Raw genomic sequence first — 25,775 nt, 5'->3', positions numbered from 1 at the left:
TATATTTAAATCTAGTCCAGGGGTTTTTTACTCTGACTTTAGTCAATGCAAGGGGATATGTGTTTCATGACATCTATGATTCTCGTGATATCTTTTGCAAGACTCCACATGAGGAAGATACAATAGTATCTGAAGTCTCTTTGGTCCCAATACCAAACACCCATTATCTTTTCAAATTCCATTTTTGGGATTCATGAGAAGAGAAATCACATGGTGGAGACATAAAATATCCTTAAATCCAGGTTTCCCCTTCTCCCATCTTGCCCCAAAGCAGTCAATCACCACAGATGCATCAGACATCATTTGGGGAGCAGTGTCAAGGAGGTAAAAGTGCAAAGTATCTGGGACAACAAAGACAGACCAAAATGCATGCTCTTATCAAGGCTTTCAACTCTCTGAATCACTTTTGGTCCCTGGACCTCAGTGATGTGGTGCATAAACAAGCAAGAAAGAACCGGATCTTAGCCCATTTTAATTTCTCCAGGTCTTTTGGCTTTCCAGTACCATGACGGGAATGAAATTAGTATTGTTTCAATCTTACGTTATCCAGAAGTGCTCTTGCAGTACCACAGTATGCACAGAACTGACTCATGCAATTCATACCGAGTTACATGTATCGATAACATATTTAAGTATGACTGTTAATTCTTTTTTATAAGACCCATTGCTTCTACTACTATTCTTTAACACTGTCCTCATTTCTGCCTAAATCCTGGTATTTTATGGCTTTGTGTCTCTCTTACTAGGTGTAGGAATTTCAATGATCAATGGTACATTTGCCTTTTTTTCATGGACTACAATATCTGGGTTTCTTGCATCAATTTTATGAACTGTTGGTAATGGATGATCCCATGTGATATAAACGTAATCATTTTCTATAATAATTTGTGGCTCATGTTTTCAATGCTTCTCAGCTACCTCAGTATTATGATGTTTGCACAGTCCCCAATGCAACAGTCTCGACATATTATTATGTCTTTCAGTATACAGTCCTTCTGCCATTAGTGTATCACAACCAGCAACAACATGTGCAACTGGTTCCAATTCTGTTTTAAAAAAAACTACATTTGTTTGTTTCTCCCACGTGTTCAATGGAATTTGTAAACCAACATGTACATAGTCCACCACCCAGGGCCCCCAATATTAACCATTCATCTTTTGGCTTAAATTCATCTCTCTTTAACCTTTCCTACATTTGGTTCTGATCGACATGATGTTCCAAGAGTTTTCTTTACTTGCAACTATATTTATGCATTTTTCACAATTTTGGCCTTCTCATCTGATCCTTCACCTTATATTCTTTCTTTTGTTTTTTGGTAAATTCAGTTGTTGCCTGATTTTTATCTATTTCTAGTATGATTTCCATTCCTGCTTGACACCGATATACTTCAGCTAAGGGAATCATTTTAGACTTATTATCCTCATGTTTTAAAACCTTCACTGGGTTTAGATCTTGTGAATTCAGCAGATATGTATGCAGTCCTACGATTGTGGCTCTATACATGTAATCATTTTTGAGGTGCCCCATACCTCCTTCAGAATGGGGAATATATAATCTTGGTATACACTGAGTTTTATAAATTATTTGATAAGCATGATACATACCTCTCAAATGTATAGATTTTTGCAATGTCCAGACTTTTTTCTCATGTTTTTGGTCCATTTTTCATAAAATTGTAGTTTTCTGGCAAATTAGTGGCAGAGCATTAAAGACTGAAGTTATAAAACAGTGACAAACATTTGAGTTTCAAACTTCATACCCTTCAGAAATTCATGCTAATGAAAAACCTGTTATTCTATCAACTTTCTAAGTTTGTAAGAGCAATATTTAAAAATTGTCCCTATTTTTGTCACACTTTTATTGATGGCTTTGTCCAGACTTCTTGCTCTAAGAGGTTGAGAGATATGAACATGAAGCATTTTTCTTCATGTCCTGTCTAACTGATCCAATACCTTTTATGGCCAGTCAATCATTCCAAAACTGTAAATTAGGACAGGAAGAGCAAATTGCTTTACAGCCTGGACTTTGTTCCTAGATGTCAGAGCTGTTTTCAATATTAATTTTAGTCTTCTAAAATATTCCTTACTAAGTTTTATTTGCATTTGTTCATGTTTTACTGTTGATCCTTTATCAATTCCCAAATATTTATGAACTCCTTCTTTTCAAGTTCTTTTATATCACATTCCTGTCTCAGATTGATGTTTTCTTGGTGCTGCAGCTTTCCTGCTTTAAAGGTTGCCTTTGCATATTTATCAAGACCAAATGACATTCTTATATCACCTGAGAAAGTTCTGACCACTTGTAGCTGTGCTTTCATTTCCTCATCTGATTAACTACACAGTTTTAAATCATCCACAAAAAGAAGATGAGAAGTCTTTACACCTTGTTGTTTTCTGGGAGCCAAATTGTAGCTATAACCTAATCTGTTATGTAGACAGCTTAATGGGTTAAGGGCAAGATAAATGAGCAGAGGTGAGAAAGAGTCACCCTGGAATATTCTCCTTTGAATTTTTATCCCTGGAATTATAATTTGTCATATATCATGGCTTAACTGCAACGTGGTTTGCCACTGTTGCATGGTCACTGCAATGTAATGGATCAGTGTGCAGAGTGTATCTTATACATCTGTAAGCACTCTTTTATCCATGAATGTGGAATGCTGTCAAATGCTTTTTTGTAGTCTATCCATGCCATACTTAGATTCTTCCCCCTTTTACAATTCTCCATCATGACTTTATTTAATAACAAATGATCCTTTGTTTTGTATAACTTTCTTTTGTTACCCTTTTGTTCTATTGCCATGATGGAGTTTTCTTCTAAATGACTATAAACTATCGGCATAAGTTCTAGTGTGTATACTTTATATATCACTGGAAGGCAAGTTATTGGTCCATAGTTTGTAGGATAGCTTGCAGGTTCACTCTTAAGGAGTATTGTTTTTCCTGTTCTTAACCAGGTTGGTGTCTATTTCTGTTCAGGATGCACATATAAGTAGTTTTTACTCATGGCTAAATCTTCATGTAAATAATTTTAGCCAAAAGTTAGGTACTGTACCTGGGCCTGGGTTTGAGCTTTTCTTAATTTTGTTTAAATCTCTCTGGCCGTTACTTTCATCCCATTTCATATACTGTACGTTGAGCTTCTTATTCCTTCTTTTACTTCTTCTATCCATTCAGCATCTTTGTTATGCTCCAGAGGATCTTCAAATATATTTCTCCAAAATGTATCTATTTCTTCTTTTTTGGTGGTGTTTCAGTTCATTTTGCCTTGTTTCCCAATTCCCTATAAAACTTTTGGGTCATCAATATATTGCTTATTTTGCACTCTTTTATGCATATTTTTTTTTAAGTTTTTTTGCCTGTGCTGGTACCTTTAGTTTATTATTTGCAAACATGTATGATAGATCCTGACTTGTTCTGATACTGTGCACTGCTTTTATCATGTCTATCTCTCTGAGTATTTTTGCTGATCTGTTCCCTCTTCTTTTATCTTCTAACAGTGACATTAATTGCTTTATAGATCTCTCTAGTCGATACATCCATGATTGCATTTGATTTTTCCCCTTCCCTTCCTTTCTGCCCTCTGTTTTTGTGGTAAAACCTTATCTGTTATTAATTTAGCTGCACAGTTACATATCATATTTACTTCTGTTATATCGCATGAATTTCTATGAACAGTCCTGATTACTGTGTTCATTTGTTTTATCAAACTTCGAACATTTTGATCTTATTGACTTTCTGTAGTCTGTTTCATTGATCTTAACATGTCTATCCATCTCTATTTAATCAAGCAACTCTTTCATTAGATCATTTTCTTCTAAACTGAGGCTACATTCTTTGTTGTCCATTTCCTGTGGGCATCCTGCAGAAAGTTTCAGAGCATCTTCCTGTGTCATAGTCTCTTCAGTTTCATCCTGTGTCATCTGCTGATCTTTCAGATGGGAACACACTGACCTATCACTCCTCAACATTGACTGCATCAGAGTTGCCACAGTTTCCTGTTCCTTTCCTTGCTATGCAACATCAACTGAACTTTTATACTTGTTTCCTACTGAAGGCTCCAAAGTACCTTCATATGGCAACTGATCAGATGTTTCCTGTTCCACTGTTTTCTCCATAATTTGGGGATTCATTACTCATTACTCTATCCTACTGTGGTGTTATCAGTTAGATTTTTTACACTAAGTCCTTCACTTCGCAGGTAATCCATAACATCAGTTATTATTTCTTTAACTTCTCCATTACTAATCCTCCTTTCTACTTTCCCTCTTTGTTTTCTTATTTTTTGTAGGGTAAAATTTTCTATATTCAGATGTCATTGCCTGTACTTCTCTTCAAATACCTTTGGTGCTGCTCTTTTTGAATCAATTAGTTTTGCTTTCCCCTTTGCATAAATACTGCACCATATTAAATCTCTTTTTCTTTCCCATGTCCATATTTATTCTTCAGATGTCTCCTACTCCACCTGTTTCTCCTTACTTGGGAGACTCATTGTTCCATCACACTGTGATATAACCTGTGTTAGACTTTCTATACTAAATCCTTCACTTCGCAGGTATTATATAACTTCTGCTTCTATTTTTTAACTTATTAGATCTTTCTTTCTTTCCCCTGTCCATATTTCTTTTTTATACCTTTCAAAAACCTCTATATTTTCTTTATATTTTGTACTTCCTCTGTTGCTTCTTTTTCCAAACAGCCCAAGGTTTCTTGGTCTATATAATGTTTTTCATGAATCTGTTTTATTAGTGAACACAAATTTGCATTTGAAACTTTTGACAGTTTTTCATGTGCAGGTATTTTTCTTTCCTCTAATTTCTCTCTTAATCTTTTTGTATATCTTCTGTTGGGAAAGGCTGGTCTCCTTGCATAATAGTAACATTACATAATTTCTTTCATATCTTCAATAGTCCACTCTATCATCTTTATGTCTCTTTTTTGGCCTATCACTTTTTGTGATTTTCGTGGACTGCTACTTCCTTCTACAACAGAGGCGCCAACTTTCCCTAACCCTGGCTTAACTCCACTGTCTTGAAGATAAAACACCAATGCACCTACCAGGACTGGGCACTTTTTATCCTGTGACTTGTACACGCCACTATCTTTTTTTTATTTTGAACCTACTTCTGTCCATGATATATGCAATATAAAATACAGTTTATATTTATCAGTGTCGCCTTGGTGAGATTTAAAAAAAAAACAGGGTCCACCTCGTGAAGGTACTCTCCAAGACTACAGGATAAATTCAGTTTCAGCAATACTACTCTCCTTTGCTTGCTGATTTTATCATCTCTCCATTCATACCCCTATCACCTCTCCATTTGGACCTGTATCATCTCTCTCTATGTTAGCATGGGCTATAGCTTTACAGCACAATCTCACTCTACAGACATCCTTTCCATCAGAGCAAAATTGTTTTGCAGCCAAGCTGAACAGAAGAAAGGCAGACCCTCTTAAATGGAAACTAGATCAGGAGGTCTTCTAAAATTTGATCCATCTGTGGAGAGTTCCTCAAGCAGACATTTTCACCTCAGTTTTGAACAATCAGTTGGCAAACTTCTGCTCCTGGACTCTATGCAAGGAGGACTGGAAGACAGATGCCTTTTCCTTTCCTTGGACAGAAATACTCATGTATGCTTTCCCACCCTGTCCACTAATATCCATGGTCCTTCTGAAGATTCAGAAGGAATCACCAAAGATCACTGTTGTGACTCCCTTCTGGACCAGGCAACAGTGGTTCTGCCTTCTTTTGGAAATGACCAGGGGCAATTGCCACAAGCTTCCTCACAGACTGGATCTACTCACACAAAAACAGGGGTGTTTGATAAATTATGAGCCCAATCAACTTCAACTGACTGCCTGGATAATAGGGTCTTAGTACCTTTTAGGGACCTATTTTCTGAGGACATGCAGCAGATACTAAGGGAGGCAGGAAAGCCTGCTACCAGAAAATCATACAGCAGCAAATGGAAACATTTTTTTAGTTGGTGCCAACAAAATAACCAGTATCAATTCCAGGCTAGTGTTCTTCTGGCTTTGCAATATTTGTGTGAGATACTTTCCTATAGCCTGTCTTACTTCGTTATCTACATTCATTTGTCAGCCATTTCAGTATTTCTGCCCATGGATCTCCATCTTTCACTGCATTCTCATGTCAAAATGTTTTTGAAAATAGTATTACATAAGTATTGCATATCAGACCTCCAAAAAAAAAACTGGTGGCTCCTCCTTGTGTTCTTTATTTGAAGTTAGAGAAGCTAACATTTGCTCCATTTGAACCAGCTCATCTGGCTGACTTGAGATTTTTAACAAGGAAAACAGTTTTACTGCTTGATCTGACCTCTGCAAGAAGATAATCTGAGCTGCAAGCGCTTATTGGTGGATCAACATTATCTCATTTTCCACAGAGACAGGGTTTCTTTGAGAAGTAATCATTCTCTTATATCTAAAGTGGTATCCAAATTTACTTTAAGCCAAACTACCTATCTCCATGTGTTCTTCCCTGGACTGAAAAATGAGAAAGGATACTTTTAGTTTGGATGTCTACAGACAACTCCAGTACTATCTAGACAAAACAAAATCTTTTAGAACTTCTGATCAGTTGTTCCTTTATTATGAGTGTAAAAAGGGACAACCTGTATCAAAACAGACTATTTACAAGTGGTTGACTCAGGCTATTACCTTTTGTTATTCCCACCACAACAAAATTATTCCAGGCAAGGTCAAGGCACACTCTACCAGAGTCTTAGCTTCATTTGAAACAGTTGGACTCTAGAAGTATTATAGAATCAGCATCTTGGTCCTCTGTACATACTTTTACAAAGCATTATAAGCTAGACTCCTTTTCCATATCTAGGTCAGGCTTTGATAGGACCATTCTCCAGGGCCTCCTGGACCCTTTTTCGGCCACCTACCAGATGTTTTAAGCTGTGGTAATCTACCCATATAGCTTAGGCTACTGCAGCAGTGATCAATATTATGAATATAATACAGTTCTGTAAGCAAACCTACTATAACAGTAGATGTTCGAATGATCACTGCTGCAGTAGCTGCCCCCCCCTTAAGTGTGTTTTATGCCTGGGCGTGGACATATGTTTTTGTTGGTCCCAGCAATGTTTTCACAGGGCTTAGCCTCCCTCTCTCAGTTGGCTCAAAAGCTCTGAACAACTTGGAGCGCAAACTTGTCTTTTAGCCAGCTCAGCTCAAGCTATCTAATGGTTTGGGCACATGGAAGGTGACCTGAAGCTTTGGAAGCTGTCTGTCTGTTATATCCTTGGGAAGATGTAGCCCATGTAGCTTAGGCTACTGCAGCACTGAGCATTTGACCATTTGCTGTTATGGTAAGTTTACACAACTGTATTTTCATTATATCAGTGGACATTCATTTAAAATGGGCTGAAATGCTAAGCATGAGATCAGTTATATGAATGGGAGAAAATGATTACATATCTAAAAACATACAGAAATGGGTTGAACAAAGAAACTGTGAATGATGCTGGGCCACAATTCATGTCAGGCAAGTTTAAAACCGTCACGAAACAAAGTGTTCCACCTTAGCACCTCATTACCCAGTCTCCGTTTTACCTACAGAAAGATGCATAGACTTTGAACCCTGATTAAAAAAAAAACTGGAAAACAAGCTGGACACTTTTTGTTTGTATGAAGAAAAATCCATGCATGCTTACAATCACAGATAAAACATATTTCATGGTTTATCTTTTGTTTATGACATTTTTCTTATTGTGATTGCTTACTGCATACAAAGATCCTTGGTTGGTGGGCAAATGATTAAAGAACTTTTGAGAATGGCCTTACAGACTACTTGAATTACCAGAGAAGAACAATTAGCACTCCAGTAAAAATCTGAAATGGTAACTGCCTTAATTTTAAAGGTTAACTCAGGAACAAAAGCTTGCAACTAGTAGTCCAACATAATGAAACAGAAGCAGAAAACAGTTCTAAACCCTCTGTAGTCCTCATTTGGAGAAAGACATCCATTTACCTTTGAATGTTTTTCTAGTACTGGGTTGCTGGGCAGAAGAAAGAATCTGGAACACAATCTCTGGGTAAGAAAGGTCCAGGGCCATCACTGGAAAAGAGAAACCATGTGGTTAGTAGAAGACAATGAAGGGCTAGGTTAGGCTGGCTGGAAGGGTAAGTAAGGAGGGTCTGAAGGACCACAACTGCAGAGGTTTCACCAGAACATGTGGCCTTAACAGAGAGACCCAAACTTGTAGAGGCCAATACAATGTAAAGAGAAGGATTTTGGACTTGTTCCACCTAACTTTCTGTCTGAACCTCAGGTTCACTATAAATGGGGGAAATAAATGAGACCAGAGGGCCACTGTCAGAAGAATAAGGGAAAAAAAGACATTGCAGTTGGCACTGATCAGGAATGCCAGTGTAGCAATTCAAAGTTTTTCCCAGCAAATAAAGACTTTCTGTGCTACTGACTAACTAAGGGACCACTCATGATGATCAGTTAACAATGACTGAGCCTCTCAACCAAAGAACTTTCTTCTTCTGGCATGTAGTTGGCTATTAGAAAATGGCTTGTTCAAACAGCCCATTCTCATACCCTCATGACTCTTGGCAGTAGGGAGTAGAAGTGAATTCCACTGCTTTTTCTTGTAGTACCTGACTGCCATGTTGTTGATGTGGACAGCAACTGCATCCTGGAGGAAGAAGTCTTGAAAGGCCTACAATAAGAGGAGAAATGGCTTCATTTATGGAACATCATGTGCAGGCTAGCCACACTCCTTGGACTGTCTGCCTGAAACAACCCCCCCACCCCCACACACACACTAAGGCAGGTGGAGGACTAGACAGGTACTCCTCATAGATAAGCTTATTATGTACACTCACAATGTCAAATGGACTTTGCAAGTCTTACATATCATTACTGGGACAGACGTGGGACACATGGGTTGACTGCAGCAGTCTCATGTATTATGTGACACTGTGAACCATATTAATAGCAGCAACCTTGAGAAGCAAAGGTTTGAAGATAAAGAGACATAGAAATATAATGTGCTTAGGTGATTTAATTCACAGCATTTGAAGAGGAAGAATTGTGTTGGCAGGCAAAAAAGCCTTGGAGGACAGGATGTCCAGCATGCATCTAATTAATGTGAGCTTCTGAGTGGGCTCTGTTTGGGACTTTACAGTGTTCACTGTAATAGCCAATGAGTAGAACAGAATGAGCACAGATTCCCTCATTGCATTTACAGTGTGCTTCAGCAGTGGCTAGGAGCCAGTCATCAAGATATGGAAATAACTCACCCCATTTCAGCCTCTGGTTCACTGCAACAACAGACATGCTTTTGGTGAGCACCCTGGTGGCTGAGGTGAGCCCATCTGGTAGTATCTAGAGCTGATAATGGCTGGTTTCCAACAGGAAATGTAGACATCTCCTGAACTCATTGGTAATTTTTATATGAAAATAGTCATTCAAGCAGTCCACAGACAATATCCATCTCCCTTCTGACAGCAGGGAAGGATAAATTGCACCACAACCAAACAAAAGGACTATTTGGAAATAAAGTAGTTTAGGACACTCAGATTGAAAACAGGCTAGAGGTCCTTATTCTTTTTTGGAATTAAAAAAGAGCCTGAAGTAAAAAAAAAAATCCTTTCAGGTCTGGGGAGACTTTTTGGATGGCTCATTTCTGTAAGGAGTTTTAAAACGTTTCTCAACATACTCCTTTGATGGGTCGATGCAGCTGGGCTCCAGTACAAAAGGGACTCATGTAGGCATTACTTTTCTGATACACTTTCTTATATGATAGCTAGACATACAGACAAGCCAAATGACATGTAACCTCTAACTGCCTTTATCTTTGGCAATATTTAGAGAGGGAGACTCTTGACAAAGGTTTATGAGCTTCCTCTTGTACTTGCATACAGTACATACATACATAAAAATATTTCAAGCACGGGCACTAATGTCCTTCTAGCTTGCCAGTATGCTAAAACACTTGTTCCCATAATAAGTGTCCAGGCTGTTCTTAAAAATATCTAAACTAGTACTTGCTTTAATGTAATTTGGTAGTCTGTTCCAAGCATCAGCTACTCTGTCAGAGAACCAATTAGTGCACTTCTCATTCCTATAGAATCTTCTACATAGGTTATCTGATGATTCTCTAGTACTTTTTGTTAACCCCAAACATTCCCAGAGGTAGTTGTCCCTAAATGCCCTGTATACCTGAATAAGATCTCCTCTTAGATATCTGTAAGAGACACTGTACAAGTTAAGATATTTTAGTCTTTCATAATAACTTAGCTTTTCACATCCATGGATGCCCTTAGTATATTTCCACTGTACTCTTTCCAGTTTATTCATGCTTGTTTTCTTACAGGGTTTCCATATTGTTATTCCATACTCATGTTTGGGTCTAATGTAACTAACAAACAATGACTTAATGATGTTTGATTTCCTAGACTTTATAAATCTTTTTATACAGCTTATAGTTCTATAACTATCATTAACCAATTGGTTGATATGATTAGAAAAACTCATAGCTGAATCTACCCATATACCCAGGTCCTTAAATGAGTCTACAGTTTCAATCACTGTGTGCTGTATTAAATATTCACCTTTCAGTTTATGCCTTCCAAATCTCATATGCTTAGTTTTTGATGTATTTATCAACATATTATTCTCCTGTGCCCAAATGGTCAATTTAGTCAAATTAATTTGCAGACATGCCTTATCTTTAACACTTGTAATCAATTTACCCAATTTCAGATCGTCAGAATATAAACTGTAGAACACCTCAGATGAAAAAGTAAGGCCTGAAAGATACAATCTAAACAAGGAAGGGCCTAGGACAGAGCCCTGTGGGACACCTTGATTGTAGCCAAGGATTTCACCTGTCCAGTTTCTGTATGATACTTGCCATGTCCTATCTGTAAGCCATGCAGCTATCCATCTTATCAAGAGTACATCAATACCTAGTTGTACTAATTTATTGATCAGTGTTTTGTGTATGACCCTGTCAAATGCTGAAGTTAAATCTATATAAATTACATCACAACACAATTTTTCATTCATAGCTGTTATTATATTGTTATAGAACATCATGTTACAGGTGGTAATAGATCTGTTTTCAACATATGCATGCTGATATATAGTTTCAAGTCCCAACCTATCCATTATGACAATAACTTATGCAATATTGCCTTCTCCATTATTTTTCCACAACATGAAAGTAGACTTAAGGGTCTATATGATTCTGGGTTTGTCCTACTCCCCTTTCCCTTAGAGACAGGTTTGATAAGCATGTCTCCTATCTTGAGGAATCTCCCCATATTTATATGACCTAGTGAATAATAGATATAATTGTATTGTAAATACTTGCTGAAGTGTTCTCAGGTCATTGTTACTAATTCCGTCTCCTCCCTGCACTTTGTCTGGATCCAGTTTGCACAGCTCTTTTTCAATATAATCTAATTTGATTCCAGTATCTGGGGTTACCTGGGTGTCACTCTGACAACTTATCACCCCTTTTGTGGAGCCAAACTGTTTTGCATAAGATTTTGTAAATATATCTATAATCTGTTGTGTCTGAGAATAAATTTTAGAATCTGCACACAGTTTATCAATTTGTATATCTTTAGTCCTTCCACATAGTACAGTTGTGTACACTTACCATAAATGTAGATGTTGGAGTGTATTCACTGTTGCAGTCATTACATTTGGATAATCTGCTGGCAGGTTGCCCTCTGTCAGCCTGAATATCAAAGTCTTGGGTCCTGCGTTGGTTGCTGTCTCCTCTTCCATGACTTCAGGTCGTCAGGGGTATAAAACATGCAGCCAACGCCATTTTATTCAGTTTTTCTTGCCCCAGATGTCAGGTGCCCCCCATATGGGGAGCAAATATATATATATATATATATATATATATATATATATATATATATATATATATATATATATATATATAAATGCAATTTTAGCAACATAAATTTTACCTTAATCTAAAAGCAAATACACCACAAAGGCTTTAGAATATAATGAAGGAAAGAGAAGTTCTAGAAAAAAGGGGGATGGCGGGTGGGTAACGCAGACTGCAACAGTGAATACACTTGAACATCTACATTTATGGTAAGTGTACACAACTGTACTATGTTCTTCATGTTTCACTGTTGCAGTCATCACATTTGTGCAGAATCCCAAAGCTATGGAAGGGAGGATGGAACTAAATAGCATTAAGGGTGGCTATAAGGCCCTGCAGAACTGCAGTGGCAAAGCCTGCCCTGGACTTAGAGAAGAGAGGCAAATGATAATGATTTGTAAAGGTATGAACAGAGCTCCAAGTAACAGCTTCTAGAATGTCTTTGGTTGGAGCTCCTCTGAAAAAGGCTGCTGAGGTAGATGCAGCCCTGGTGGAATGTGACCTGATTCCCTTTACCATGATGCAAGTAGCAGAAATGAATGCAGTGGCATATCCACTTAGAAATAGTCTGCTTTGATGTAGCCTTCCCCTCTGATCCTGCAGCATATGCCACCAGTAGTTGCTCAGACTTTCTTAGAGATTTGGTCCTGTTTAAGTAGAATCTTAGTTGTCTGTGTACGTCCAATGAATGCAGAATCTGCTCCCCCTTGTTCTGCGGATTTGGGTAAAATGTTGGCAGGTGAATAGTTTGGTTAAGAGCCACACTGGATACCACCTTAGGCATAAAGGAAGGATTGGTCCTGAGGGACACCCTGTCCGGGTAAAATGTAATAAAAGGATCCACAGCCATGAGGGCCTGTAGTTCTGCAACCCTTCTTGCTGAAGTGAGTGCCAAAAGGAAAGCTGTTTTCCAAGATAAAAACTTTATATCCACAGTAGCTGCTGGTTCAAAAGGAGGCAGGGTGAGTTTTTCCAGCACAAAATTGAGGTCCCATGCAGGAGTTGGTGATCTTCTGGGAGGCCTTAAATGTTTAGCCTCTCAAAGATACTGTTTTAGCAGAAGATGAGAAAAGATGGGAGGCTCCGTGTTGTAATGAGCCGAGATGGCAGAGGCATGGATTTTTATTGAAGAAAAAGATAGGCCCTTGTCAAGCATCTCAGTCAAGTATTGTAAAATCTGAGGAATATTTGGCTTTGCTGTGTCCATTCCTTATGCTTGGTTCCAAGCACAAAATCTCTTCCATTTATCAGCATAAGATGTTCTAGTACTAGGCCTTCTGGCTTCCAAAATGACATCCATCACAGATTTACTGAGAGGTGTTGTTTGAATAATTACTTGATCAGCCATGCTGCCAGGTTCAGAGTTTGGAGCTGAGTGTGCAGAATTTGATTGCTCTGCTGAGACAGTAGATGAGGTATTTGAGGCAAGTACCAAGGAGGGAGTTGAGACATATTCCTTAGAATTTGGTACCAGTCTTGGCGAGGCCAGTCCGGGGCAATTAGGATCATTTTTTTTTCCGTCTGACCTTTAGTAAGACCTTGGGTAGAAGAGGCAGAGGAGGAAACTCATAGACAGATAGGTTTTTCCAACTGAAGGATAGGGCATCCACTTTCCATGTTTGTCTGTTATAAGTCCTTGTGCAGAATTTACCCAGTTGATAATTTTGGGGAGAGGCAAATAGATCTATATCTGGTCTCCCCCATTTCTGTGTTACCATGCTGAAGACTTGTGGATCCAGTTTCCACTCCTGAGGGTCCATAACATTTCTGCTTAAGTCGTCTGCCAGAGTATTTTGTTTTCCTGGCAGGAACTGAGCTTAAAGATGTACTTGGTAAGTCAAGGCTGTGTCCCACAATGCCATGGCTAGTCTGCAAAGAGGGTAGGAATGTGTACCCCCCTGCTTGTTTATGTACCACATAACCGTGGTGTTGTCCGTCTTTATCAGTAGTTGTCCTGGATGAAGTAAGTCCTTGAAGGCTGTCAGGGCATTCTGAACAGCTAGCATCTCTTTTTGGTTGATATGCAGATGCATTTGTTTTGGGCTCCATATGCCCTGAATGCATCTCCCCACCAGGTGGGCCCCCCAAGCATAGTCTGATGCGTCTGTAGTTAGGGTTTGGGTGGCAGGGGGTAGAGTGAAAGACCATCCCTTGTTCTGGTGACATGTCTCTGCCCAGCAAAGAAACTCCTGTTGTAGGCAGGGAATGAGAGGAATCATTGTTTCCAGACTGTGACAATGTTGACTCCATAAACTTTTTAGATACCATTGTAGTTTCCTCATATGCAGTCTTGCATATGGAATTAGTAGAATGCAGGATGCCATGAACCCCAAAGCCTGCAGAATTTGTCTTGCAGATAACCGGGATTTGTTGCCATCTGTTTGAAGTATACAGTCAGTTGCCTTTGTTTGTCTGGCGTAAGGTAAGCCATCTGGGCAGTTGTATTCAAGCTTGCACCCAGGAATGTAATTTTTTGAGAGGGTACCAGTTGTGATTTCTTTTCGTTTATTGTGTACACTAGGCATGGTAGAAGCTTTTTTACAAACGCCAGATGTTAAAGAAGAATGTCCTTGTTTTCTGCTTGAATGAGACAGTTGTCCAAGTAAGGATAGATTTGTATGCTTCTTTGTCTGCAAAATGCAATTACTGGTGCCAGGCACTTTGCAAAGACCCTGGGCGCAGTAGATAAGCCAAAAGGCAGTGCAGAGAATTGGTAATGCATAAAACCTGCCTTGAAGCGGAGGTATCGTCTGCATGATTTCCTTATTGGGATATGCAGGTATGCCTCTTTTAAGTCTAGAGTCACTAATCAAGTGTTCTTGCCCAGCATGGGCAGTAGCTGTTGTAAAGCCAGCATTTTGAATTTTGGGATGTCCAAGAATGTGTTCAAAATCGATAAGTCCAGTATTGGACGCCAGGCATTGTCTTTTCTGGGTACCAGGAACAGTCTTGAATAAAACCCTTGTCCTTTTTCCTGTTCTGGTACTGGTTGAATAGCCCCCATATTCATGAGGGATGTAACTTGCTTCTGAGCCTCTGCCCATTGATTTTGTGGCAGATCTGGCCAACCGTTTGGAATTGGCAAAGTATGGAAATTAAATCTGTACCCCTGGGATACTATGTTTAATACCCACTTGTCCTGGGTTACTAACTACCAATTTTGAGCATGAAGTGCTAATTTTCCCCCCAGGGGGCTGCCAAAAGTTAAGTGCTTGGTGATGGTAGAGGGAAGTCATTGAGACTGCTTACTGTAGGGTTGTGCTTTGTTTCCTCCAGATTTGGAGGTAGAGGCATCCCATTGCTTTGACCTATAAGAACCCTGTGATTGGTATCTAGAGCCTTTTGAGTGCCTGGATTAGCCTTGTGAGGCCCTGATGGACACAGGAAAGGACCAATTTTTAGTAGGCCAGTGTCTACTGAATTTGGGTCCCTGCACTTGTAAGAAATCTTTTACAGTTTGCATAGATTTAGCTTTGTCTTCCATTTTCTTTAAAACCTCTTCTGCCTTATTACCAAACAAGAGTATCATGTTGTAAAGGTGCACACAACAATTTAGCTTTAACATGATCAGGCAGATTTTGCTCCTTGAGCCAGGCATGCCTTCTAATCATAGATCCAGTAACTGTGGCCCTGCAAGAGGCCTCCATGGAATCAAAATCACATTGCAAAGTATGCTTTCCAACCTGTTCTGCTGCATGCAATAAATCCTGTAATTCTTTATTTTCCACACAATCAGAAATCAACATCATTTTCTGTTTCAATAAGCTCATAACATGCTGTTGATATTTAAGCATATGAAACTCGTAATTTAAGACCCTAATTGCCAAGGTTGCAGACGTATAAACCTTCTTTCCCCATCTATCCAGTGCCCTGGAATCTCTATCAGAGGGGGTAGGATTTTTGGCTGTAGAGGCCTTTACACCTTTGGGACCCTGTGAGATAGTTTCAGGATCAGCAGCAGGATTTTTGAATACAAATTTGTGGGAGTCAGGAACCCTGTAATATCTGTCTGGCTTACTAGGAGCCGGAGGTAGGGAATCAGGAGCCATGCTTGATTCTGAAAACACATCATCAACAATGTCTAATACAGGAGGTATAGCCAAAGGCCTATGCTGAGGAGGAAGAAGAAGGAAATCCCTAAGCCTCTTTTTTGATTTGGAGAAATCCTGACCAATGACAATGTTCCCTTAAAGTATGCAAGGTTTCTCCAAAAGTATAATCCTCAGGAGGAAATGCAGATGGTATGGATTCTTCTGCATCTGAATCCTCATAGGGTGGTATAGAAAATTCCTGATCATAAGAGGAATCAGAAGAAATAGAAACCTGATCTGAAGATTCATAATCAGTGTCTTGCCTAGGCCTCTTAGCAGGGGGTGGAAACCCCTGATCAAGGTAATTAAGTCTTCAGCCATTTTGATCATCTGTTTTTTAGGCATAGGTGCCTGAGCAAGTGGCTCATGCGTCGGTTTTTTAGACTTAGAAGTTGTTTTTCATTTTGAAGCTGGCGTCGGTTTTATATAGAAATGTTGAGGCCTGAAAACACCCTCAGAAGCCGGTGCCTGCTCAGCGGCTCCGGACCCATCCAAGGGAGAGACTTCCGCGGCTTCAATACTCTTAGAATCTCGCTGCATACCGGACTCCGCATGGGTCTCGGTAGAGGCCTGCGACTCAAAAGTAGCAGGTATCAGGGGCTACGAAAGCACCTCACTGAGTACCGGCGAACCGGCGACTGGCTTAGGAGAAGCTTCGTCGTCGGTTTTGGACCTCGACAGTCTGTCTCTGTCTTTTTCTTTGCGTTTTTTGTGAACTCCGGTAGTCAGATTGCTATCCGACGACATTTCAGGGTAATTAAATCTGGATCCAAAATATTTAGAAGCAAAGATATACCGATGCTTAATAGTGCATTGGTTAAATCTAGCACAAAATCGACAGCAAGGCACGTTATGATCTGGGCCTAGGCAAGGAATACAGTACAAATGAAAATCCTTATGAGGTATTTGCTTCCCACAAGTAATGCAATTATTAACTTTTACTGACATCGGTAAGGAGCAAGAAAAAGTTTCCCCAATGGGGTACTTAGCTTTAATTGAAGACTTTGGTTCTGAAACTCGAATGTGAAAATTTCAGGAGTCAGCCGACCAGCACTAGCGAACTGCTTCTGCTTCGGGCACTGCGCGGCAAGAAAGACTGAATAAAATGGCGTTGGCTGCATGTTTTATACCCCTGACAACCTAACGTCATGGAAGGGGAGACAGCAACCAACGCAGGACCCAAGACTTTCATATTCAGGCCGACTTGAGGGCAAAGTTATAGTTCGACCCCTCTTCCATTTCTTATATTTTTTGTCTCCACCTTAATCAGATATATTGTTCTTATAGAAATATACCCCCCCCCCACCGATGCTGCATGCCTAGATCCTGATGTTAAACATTTATTTTGACTTTTTGCACTCAATTTCTTTTTCAAAACTTTCCACATTCTGTCTGCAGTTTTTCCACTGAACACCTCACTCCAGTTAGTTCTACATAGTAACTGTTTTGCTTCCCTATAATCTGTAATTAACCTTCTGTACACTGGCTTAGATTTCAATTTAGCAGAATTATCTAGCAACAAATTAACCTTAATAACCCCATGGTCACTGCACATCAATGGTGGTAAAACTTGACTTGAAGTTACAGTAATTTCCTTGGGAACACAGGCAATATCTAGTATATTCGGTCCCCTGGTAGTTTTTTTTTACAATCTGAAGCAATTGTTGCTCCTGAATATACTCTGTGAATAATTTCTTTACTAACATTGTTGAATCAATATTATTCCAGTCTGTTTCTGGTAAATGTAAGTCCCCAGCTAATATCATTCTTCCCTCCTGTGTTTCATGTAAGAAATGTATGAATTCCTCTAGGTCATCTGCACTTAACTTTGGGGATCTGTACATTCCAGCAATTGTTATATGCTCCAGGGTTGTGTTTATTGTCACAGTTATGTATATATGTATGTATGTAACAGGTCTTGTTAAGATGCTGGATGCTTATCTGTTTTATACTTTTGTTTAAGCTCATTATCTCTACTACTATCTCTATATTTGGGCTTCAGAGTCATGTGCTTCACCCTCAGGTACAAGGAGTTGACTTTGAGGTTAAAGCTCCAAAGGAAATGGGTGTGGAGCTTTCTATAAATTTCAACAGTAAACAGTTATTTTTTCCTACAGTAAAAGGTACAAAATATGCACAAATTTTAGAGTCTTCCTCAAAATGTTCTTCTTTCAAACAATAAACACACAAAAATACCTACCTTGGAGTGAGATTTTCTGCTCATATTTGCACTTTTTAAAGGCTTTGCTTCCTGTAATTACCAATGAGTACACTGTTGTCCAGAGCTAAATAAACACCAAAATACCGGAAACACCAAATATACAACCTGAGAGAAAAAAATAATGGCAGAAACAATGACATTATCAAACTGTTTCAAGGCCACAGCAACAGCGAAGACAAAATAAACATTTCTTTTTGTAAAGACTGGTCTAAGAACAGACACAATCAAAATTAAATCCTTATAACTGAGCTACAGCAGAATGCGAGATACTATTCAGACACACATTTAAAAAACAGAGTGAAAAAAATGATGAATTAACCCTACACTAAACTGTACATACACCACTAGCTATCCACTTACCTTAACCCACTATCGCATTCACCTCACCCGCGCCCTAACCCTAACTCAACTATCCCGCCCTAACCCTGACATCCACACAATCGCATACTTACCTGATCCCGACCCGTAACTTTCCACCACAGTGCTGAAAATAGCGAAGCCACAGGAACAGCCAACCGAATTCCTTTCCTAGGAAGAAATTCGGTGTTCTGCAGCTTCGCTATTTTCCACGTTCGCTGAATAGGGGTCGCTATTAGGACATTCGAAGTTGTGAAACTTCGATGTTCTAATATAGATCGGTTTCAAAAACGAGGGGAAATTAGAAAATTGTGTGAAGTAGTTAAATCAAGCCTGAAAACTAATATATTTCCAAAAATAGGGACTTCCTAAAGAAGGTTTGAACATAGGAATGCTCCTCCAAAGTAAGGACAGTTAAGAGGTATGAATCTTCTATACTTTGTTTTTTTTTCTCATTATGGTTATAAAACCAAATTTTTCACAAGACAAAAGAAACTGCTACTCCCATAACAATCTTTTAGTTCTATTTTTCTAGTTAGCACTTTGCTCCTGCTGTTTTTCATATGGTTGTCTGCACTGCATAACTTTTACTGTAAATATATTTGTTTATGGGGAGCTGAGACCTTACTATGAGATATGTAGTTGTAAAGTTTTTGAACTGTGTAGCATTCAGTTGTAAGCATATTCACATGCTTTTATAACATCAGCAAAAGAGTACAAGTCATCCAGGATATAGCTACTAAATTTGCCATATTATGGTGTGCTAATATACAAATGTAATTTTGCCCACACTGTAATAGTCTGTGATGTTAAAGCAGTTAGCTATAAAAACTAGTGATGTCTACAATCACAGTTTTTCTTCAGTGTAAGAAAACAGAGCCAGTCTTAGGTTATGACTAAAAAATAGTTGCTTAGAGAGAGAAAACATTTTTATGCTACTTAACACAGTTTCAGAAATGAGACTATAATAAAATCATAACGCCTGTTTGTGAAAAATGAAATGTGAGCCCCATCATTTCCATAACTGAGTATTAATATGAAAGCAATTGTAAGAGTATATTTAAAAATGGGCAAAAAAACAAAATCAATAGACGGTGTGCATGAAGTGACCAAAATGCCAACAGACACACACACACACACACACACACACACACACACACACACACACACACACACACACACACACAGTGACATATATTTTGAGATGAGGAAACAAACCCAAATGTCATACTTATGGTTTATAATGTCATACATGTACCTAAATGGTATCATAACCATGCTGTACACCATTGCATGTCCATTTTCTAATATCCTGAATGTGTTTAATTTAATGGTCACAGAACTAAAAACTATACTTACTGTGGAAGGGGGCAAAGGGATCATCTGCAGCATTCAGACACAGAACAGGAACATGCATATCAGAGAGCTTATAGTATGGGCTGGCATCATGGTAGTACTCCTGCCAAGATTTATACCCAAATATAACACAGGTGCATCGTTCATCAAACTCTCGAATTGTCTGAGCCTGAAATATAAAAATACACTTGAATTAATATGATGCACTACTGTTACTTGGACAAATCAGTGTAGAGACTCTAGACAGCAAGTCAGAAGTAGCATAAGAAAAAGGAAATATAGTACTACTAGAACCAGACGCTATTAGCAGATGTCTGTGCTATCTTAAAAGAGTTCAGGGATCCAGTCACATGCAATGAGGCTTCCCTGCATTTAGACAAGTGCAAACAGGATGAAGTTTCAACTTCTCATGTACATTCACTAATAATGAGCTCCTGGAACACTGTTGTCCATATGAAGCTGCTACCACTTGAGTTTCAATTTGCATTACAACAGTGATTCAGTGTATGTGGGCTTTTCCCTTTACTCCATGGTTATGTGACTGTGGAGTTATCTATCTATCTAAGTAAAGGGATGTGGGGGTGAAGCCCCACACACGGAAATTATGGGGGGGAGCTTGCCTACTGCAAAAAAAAAATATATATATATATATATATATATATATATATATATATATATATATATATATATATATATATATATATATATATACTTTTTGCGCATATTTCTTTGAAGTGAATCTTCTGTTGTAGTGGTTTGTATGGTAAAGCTATGAAGAATGTAACTTCAGAGGGGCACAGGGGAATCAGTCAATGGTTCGTAAGTAACTGCTAGGCAATTAGACCAATACACTACTGAGGAGCATTGTCCTATTCCACAATTGCACCACAGCACCATCTAGTTAAGTGGCTTCCTCAGAGTCACACAGCAGTCAAATGGATGCTGAGGGAATCAAACCCTGAACTACAGGATGCAGCTCACTAACACCTCATAGCCTTAATCTTCTATGGTAAATGTGAGATAATGGAAGCCTGAATGGCCAATTGGAAGGCAAACTACTACAAGTGAGGGGCTACTCTCTAGGCAAGTATCAAAGCAATGCGTACATAAATGACCAATGAGTAGCAGCTGGCATTGCTATCTCACAGCTCCTCGCTCTTCTGTTATCAGGAGCACCTTCTGCGTGTTACTTCATCTTGCTTTTTCAGCCACTTGTTCTCTAATGTGTTCAGTTGCATCTTTTCTGTTGCATTCATTGCTGCTTGTTTTTAGCCTGTTTAAATTGTAAGTGTTATTCTAAGCCTCTTGGTTTTGTTTAAGCACTTAGGCTTTAGGCCTACCCCTTAGCTCTCCTTGACCTCTCTCCCTCAGATTCTGACAAATATGGATGGACATTTTCCTATGGTTTCTCCTGCCAGCCTGGTTGATATGGACATCCTCAGACAGTGTAGCAACTACCTCATGTACATGGACAATCATCTACTATTACCATCTAGGAACACAATTTGTGAGAGATGCAGTTACATTAAGAACCTAGAGTCTATGCTCTCTCTCTCTCTCTCTCTCTCACAAGCCAGTATATCTGGCACTGAGAAGATCATCAACACAATCAATACACCTCAAACACCACCCACAACTACACAACACACACTCACATATGTAGAGGTTCTCAACAAAAACATACCCAAACAACGGAGACCGCAGAGTCAAAAACACAAGCGAAATCTACATCCCTCCACATCACATATCACGCATAGCCCACACATCAGTGTAACCATAAACCCAACATATTAGTCATAGGAGACTCCATTGTGAGACACACAGATGTGCCACTCACCAGGCTGGATAAGGAAAAAGTGACAGTTAGTTGTCTGTCAGGTGCCAGAATCCACCATATCACACACACACTCAAGTCTCTCAACAACAGGTACTGTTATGACTCTGTCAAAGTCCATGTTGGGGTGAACGACTTGAGACGTACCTCCCTGGACTACATCAAGAGAGACATGACTGAGCTCACTGAATATGTGTCCCAGGCAGGTATCTCCCTAGCCTTAAGCAGCATTCTATCGTCACCCAGAATGATGCCTCAATACAAACAGAAAATGATTCACTTTAACAATTGGCTTAGTTTCTGGTGTCATTCCAGGGGGATCCAGTACCTGACAGCCTGGGAAGATATGCTCGACAGACCATGATGCTTTGCTAGAGATGGCCTGCATCTGTCTCACTTGGGCTTCAGACTTCTGGCAAAGGCCCTTGCCTCCCCCACAGTGCCTTTTTTAGGAAAAGTCCTGAGGTCGATAAAACCAACATAAAAACTGGAAAAAAAAAACGCAAACTGAAGGTCATGCTGCTAAATACTAGAAGTCTAAACATGAAACTGCAATCATTGCAAGCATTCTTAAACCTGGAAGATGCTGACATTTGTGCAGTCACAGAAACCTGGTTCAAAGCTGCGGAGAGCACCCCAGCCTTACCCGGTTGCTCATCCTATCATACATTCAGACCCCAAACTGTGGGCAGCAAAGTCAAAGGAGGTGGAGCTTCAATACATCTTAAAGATACACACACCTCCAGGCTGGTCAAACAGTATGATGCACAGGAGACACTCCAGGTGCAGTTAACCATTGACAAAACCCCTATTCAAATTATAGCTAGCTACAGTCCCCCAAATTTGACTCAAGATGCCCACTCCACCTATCTGGACCTCTTCAAATCTATCAAGATTCAACCCTTTACCCTGATCCTGAGCGACTTTAACTACCCAACCACAGACTGGGAAAAATACTCATGCCAGAAAGCAAATGCCCAAAGATTCCTCGATTTTCTCAATGCAAATGCCTTGGAACAACTAGTCATTACTCCCACAAGAGGTGATAATATCTTAGACTTGGTATTAACCAACATGAGTAACCACTGCAGCTCCCCTACAGTATCATCCTCCCTGGCAAGATCCGACCATAAAGTGGTCACTTTCAAAGTCAGCATCTCCCCTGCCCCCCTCAGCTAGGGTCAAACAAAATAACTTCTCCAAAGCTGATTACAACCTCCTGAGGGATGGTATAAACAGCTTCACAGCCCCCTCCCCCTCTGGTGGAACTGGCAACAATGTCCACATCTACACCAAAGTACTATACGAGCACTTACATAGATGAATGGAATCAGGAATACTTGACAGGACAAAATCATCCTCTGCAAGGAAGAGTAAACCTGTCTGTTGGACATCTGCAATAAATAAACTATATAACAAAAGGAAAAAAAAACTGCTGTCCAGGACCAAGAAGGAGCAGGTGCCCAATTGGAAGCAATCTCTCCTTAGCCTGAACAAGCAAATAAAAGCACTAGTGAAATCCTCTAAAACCAACTTTGACTCCAAATTGGCCACATCTACTAGAGACAATCATAAGGCCTTCTTCACATATGTCCGTAATCTCAAAGGGAGCACCCAGATCTGTTCAGAACTGGTGGTCAAGGGCACCACATACACAAATGCTGTAGATATAGCCAACCTACTGCCTGACAGATTCAAAAAAAACTTCACCCCTCTGCCCACCATGAGTAAATCAGGACATCCCCAGTATCTGCCCCCCTCCCCTTATCTCTAGGGAATAGATCATCACTGCCCTCTCAAAGGCAAAAAATACAGACTCCATGGGACCCGATAACAACCCAGGCTGCATCCTACATGAACTCAGGCATGAACGTGCAGCACCATTAAGCACCCTATTCAGCCAAAGCCTGAGTACTGGCTTTGTCCCAGCCAAATGGAGGACAGCACTGTCATCCCTTTACACAAAGATGGAGCATCCACCAATCCGGGAAATTATAGACCAATCAGCCTAACTAGCTTGATATGCAAGGTCATGGAACGGATTATCATGGACTTCATTAACAGGGACATTGTCAACCTCCAAACACTCGACCCCACACAGTTTGGCTTTGTCAAGGGGAGGTCATGTCTGTTAAATCTGGCTGACTTCTTTGCAACAGTCACCAAAGCCATGGACGAGGAGAAGATGGAGCACACCGCTTACCTTGACCTGGCCAAAGCCTTAGACACTGTTCCCCACTCGGGCATAACAGATAAACTCTCTCAGCTAGGCATCAATCCATATGTTACCAGATGGGTAGCAAAGTGGTTCACGGATAGAACCCACTTAATCAAAATAGGAAACCACCTCAAGCAGTAGACCAGCATTGAGTGGCGTACCCCAGGGATTGGTCTTGGGGCCTCTGTTATTAGAGATATACTTCTCTGAGGTGCAGGCCAAAACCAGTGGGCTATGGTTGACCAAGTTTGCAGATGACTGTAAGCTGGGCATGGTCATCAATTCTCCAAGTGATGTGGATGTCCTCCAATAGGGTCTCACCCAAACAAATGACTGGTGCCAGAAACATGGCCTCAAGCTGAATGCCAAAAAATGCATCGTCATCCCCTTTGGGGAGATTGACGTCCCCACATATTATCACATTAATAACAACGTCCTAAGCATGCAGACAGGCGTGAGGGATTTGGGCACCCAGGTTGATAGCAACCTGACTTTTGACCACCATGTTGCTTCAATTATACGGAAAGCTTTCTACATGGCCCACCTCATAAGTAAGGGTATCTCATCCAGGGACAAGGAGATCATAACATTCTTGTATTCTTCCCTTATAAGGCCAATTGTTGAGTACAATGCCTTCTTCGGCATGTACCTTGCAAAGCACATGCTGCAGCTGGAGAGACCACAGAGGTTCCTCACCAGAAGAATCCAGGTCCTCAACATCTACCCTACACAGATAGGCTAAAAGTCCTGTCATTCTACTCAGTTTCATACAGACTTCTCAGAGGTGACCTCTGTCTGGCATACAAAGCAATCTCAGACCCTGCCTCGATGGGACTGCTACACATCTGCAAGTCAAGCTCCACTCAAGTAACCTGTACGCGCGACCTCAACCTGGTCTGTGACATCAATAGGATTTGTTGGCGGAACAGATTTGTGTCCCAGAGACTCCCTCATCTTTGGAATAGACTCCTCTCCACGTCAAGCAGAGTACCTCATTATTCCTTTTCAAGCATAACCTGGATAACTGGAAGGGAAAGAGAAAATACACCCCTGGGATTCCATCTGTGTCCCTGCTGGACAGGGCTTTGGGTGCTGACTTGTCTTAACATGGGCTAAACTCTTGGCTAGGCCTATAATGGCCTCAGGGCCATTAGCCTAGTAACTTCCTATGATCCTATGAGATGGCATGTTCTCCCTCTGTCTTCCTGCCTGGGTCTTTGCCAGATGCTCTGAATTCCTCCCCATCCCAAAGACATAGATTGGGTATGGGTAAACTTGTGGTCTTCTAACCTGTCAGTAGGTGCACTCGCATGAGGTGTGTGTGTGTGTGTGTGTGTGTGTGTGTGTGTATGGGCTGGGTCCCATTCAATATTAATTTTCTTGAATATGCTCTGGCTTTCCCATGACCCTGAAAAGGATAAAGCTGGTACTGAAGAATGAATAAATGAATACACAAATAATAAATGTTTTAGGACTACTTTCTTCATTTGGGATTAACTTGCTACCTTTATGGTATCTGTGATTTTTCAAAATCTAGTGATCTGGATGCAGATCTGTACTTGGTTTTACTTGTAATGCATAGTTTGTATAATTCACTTACCTTCATTACAAAATCTACATCCACTTTTGACTCCACTGCTTTGCGGTGCCTAAATAAATAGAAAAGCCATAATGTGAAAGCTGTTTTTCCAGGAAAGCAACAATCAAGGTACTCAGGTATAATGGATATTGTTACCATTTTCAAACAGTTCTTATTACAACTTCAAACAAAGCTCTCCAGTGTATCCCTTCATTTCTTTAT

The 25,775-nt window shown here is 39.9% G+C and overlaps 1 protein-coding gene across 1 annotated transcript in view; it reads right to left on the bottom strand.

The window, feature by feature from the left end:
- Nucleotides 1-25,775, bottom strand: part of LOC122794867 (protein ABHD1-like) — a 406,644-nt gene that overhangs the window by 26,457 nt on the left and 354,412 nt on the right. Inside the window, exons 8-9 of the mRNA XM_044063466.1 lie at nucleotides 25,575-25,623; nucleotides 19,926-20,091 (exon numbers count right to left, since the gene is read on the bottom strand). Of these exons, the coding sequence (XP_043919401.1) occupies nucleotides 19,926-20,091; nucleotides 25,575-25,623 (215 nt within the window). The remainder of the gene's footprint in view (nucleotides 1-19,925; nucleotides 20,092-25,574; nucleotides 25,624-25,775) is intronic.

Source organism: Protopterus annectens, chromosome 2.part1, assembly GCF_019279795.1.
Source record: "Protopterus annectens isolate FY-2018-M chromosome 2.part1, PAN1.0, whole genome shotgun sequence".
Classification (NCBI taxonomy): Eukaryota; Metazoa; Chordata; order Ceratodontiformes; family Protopteridae; genus Protopterus; species Protopterus annectens.
Note: the sequence above shows the minus strand (reverse complement) of the source record. Positions and strands in the feature narration are given on the sequence as shown.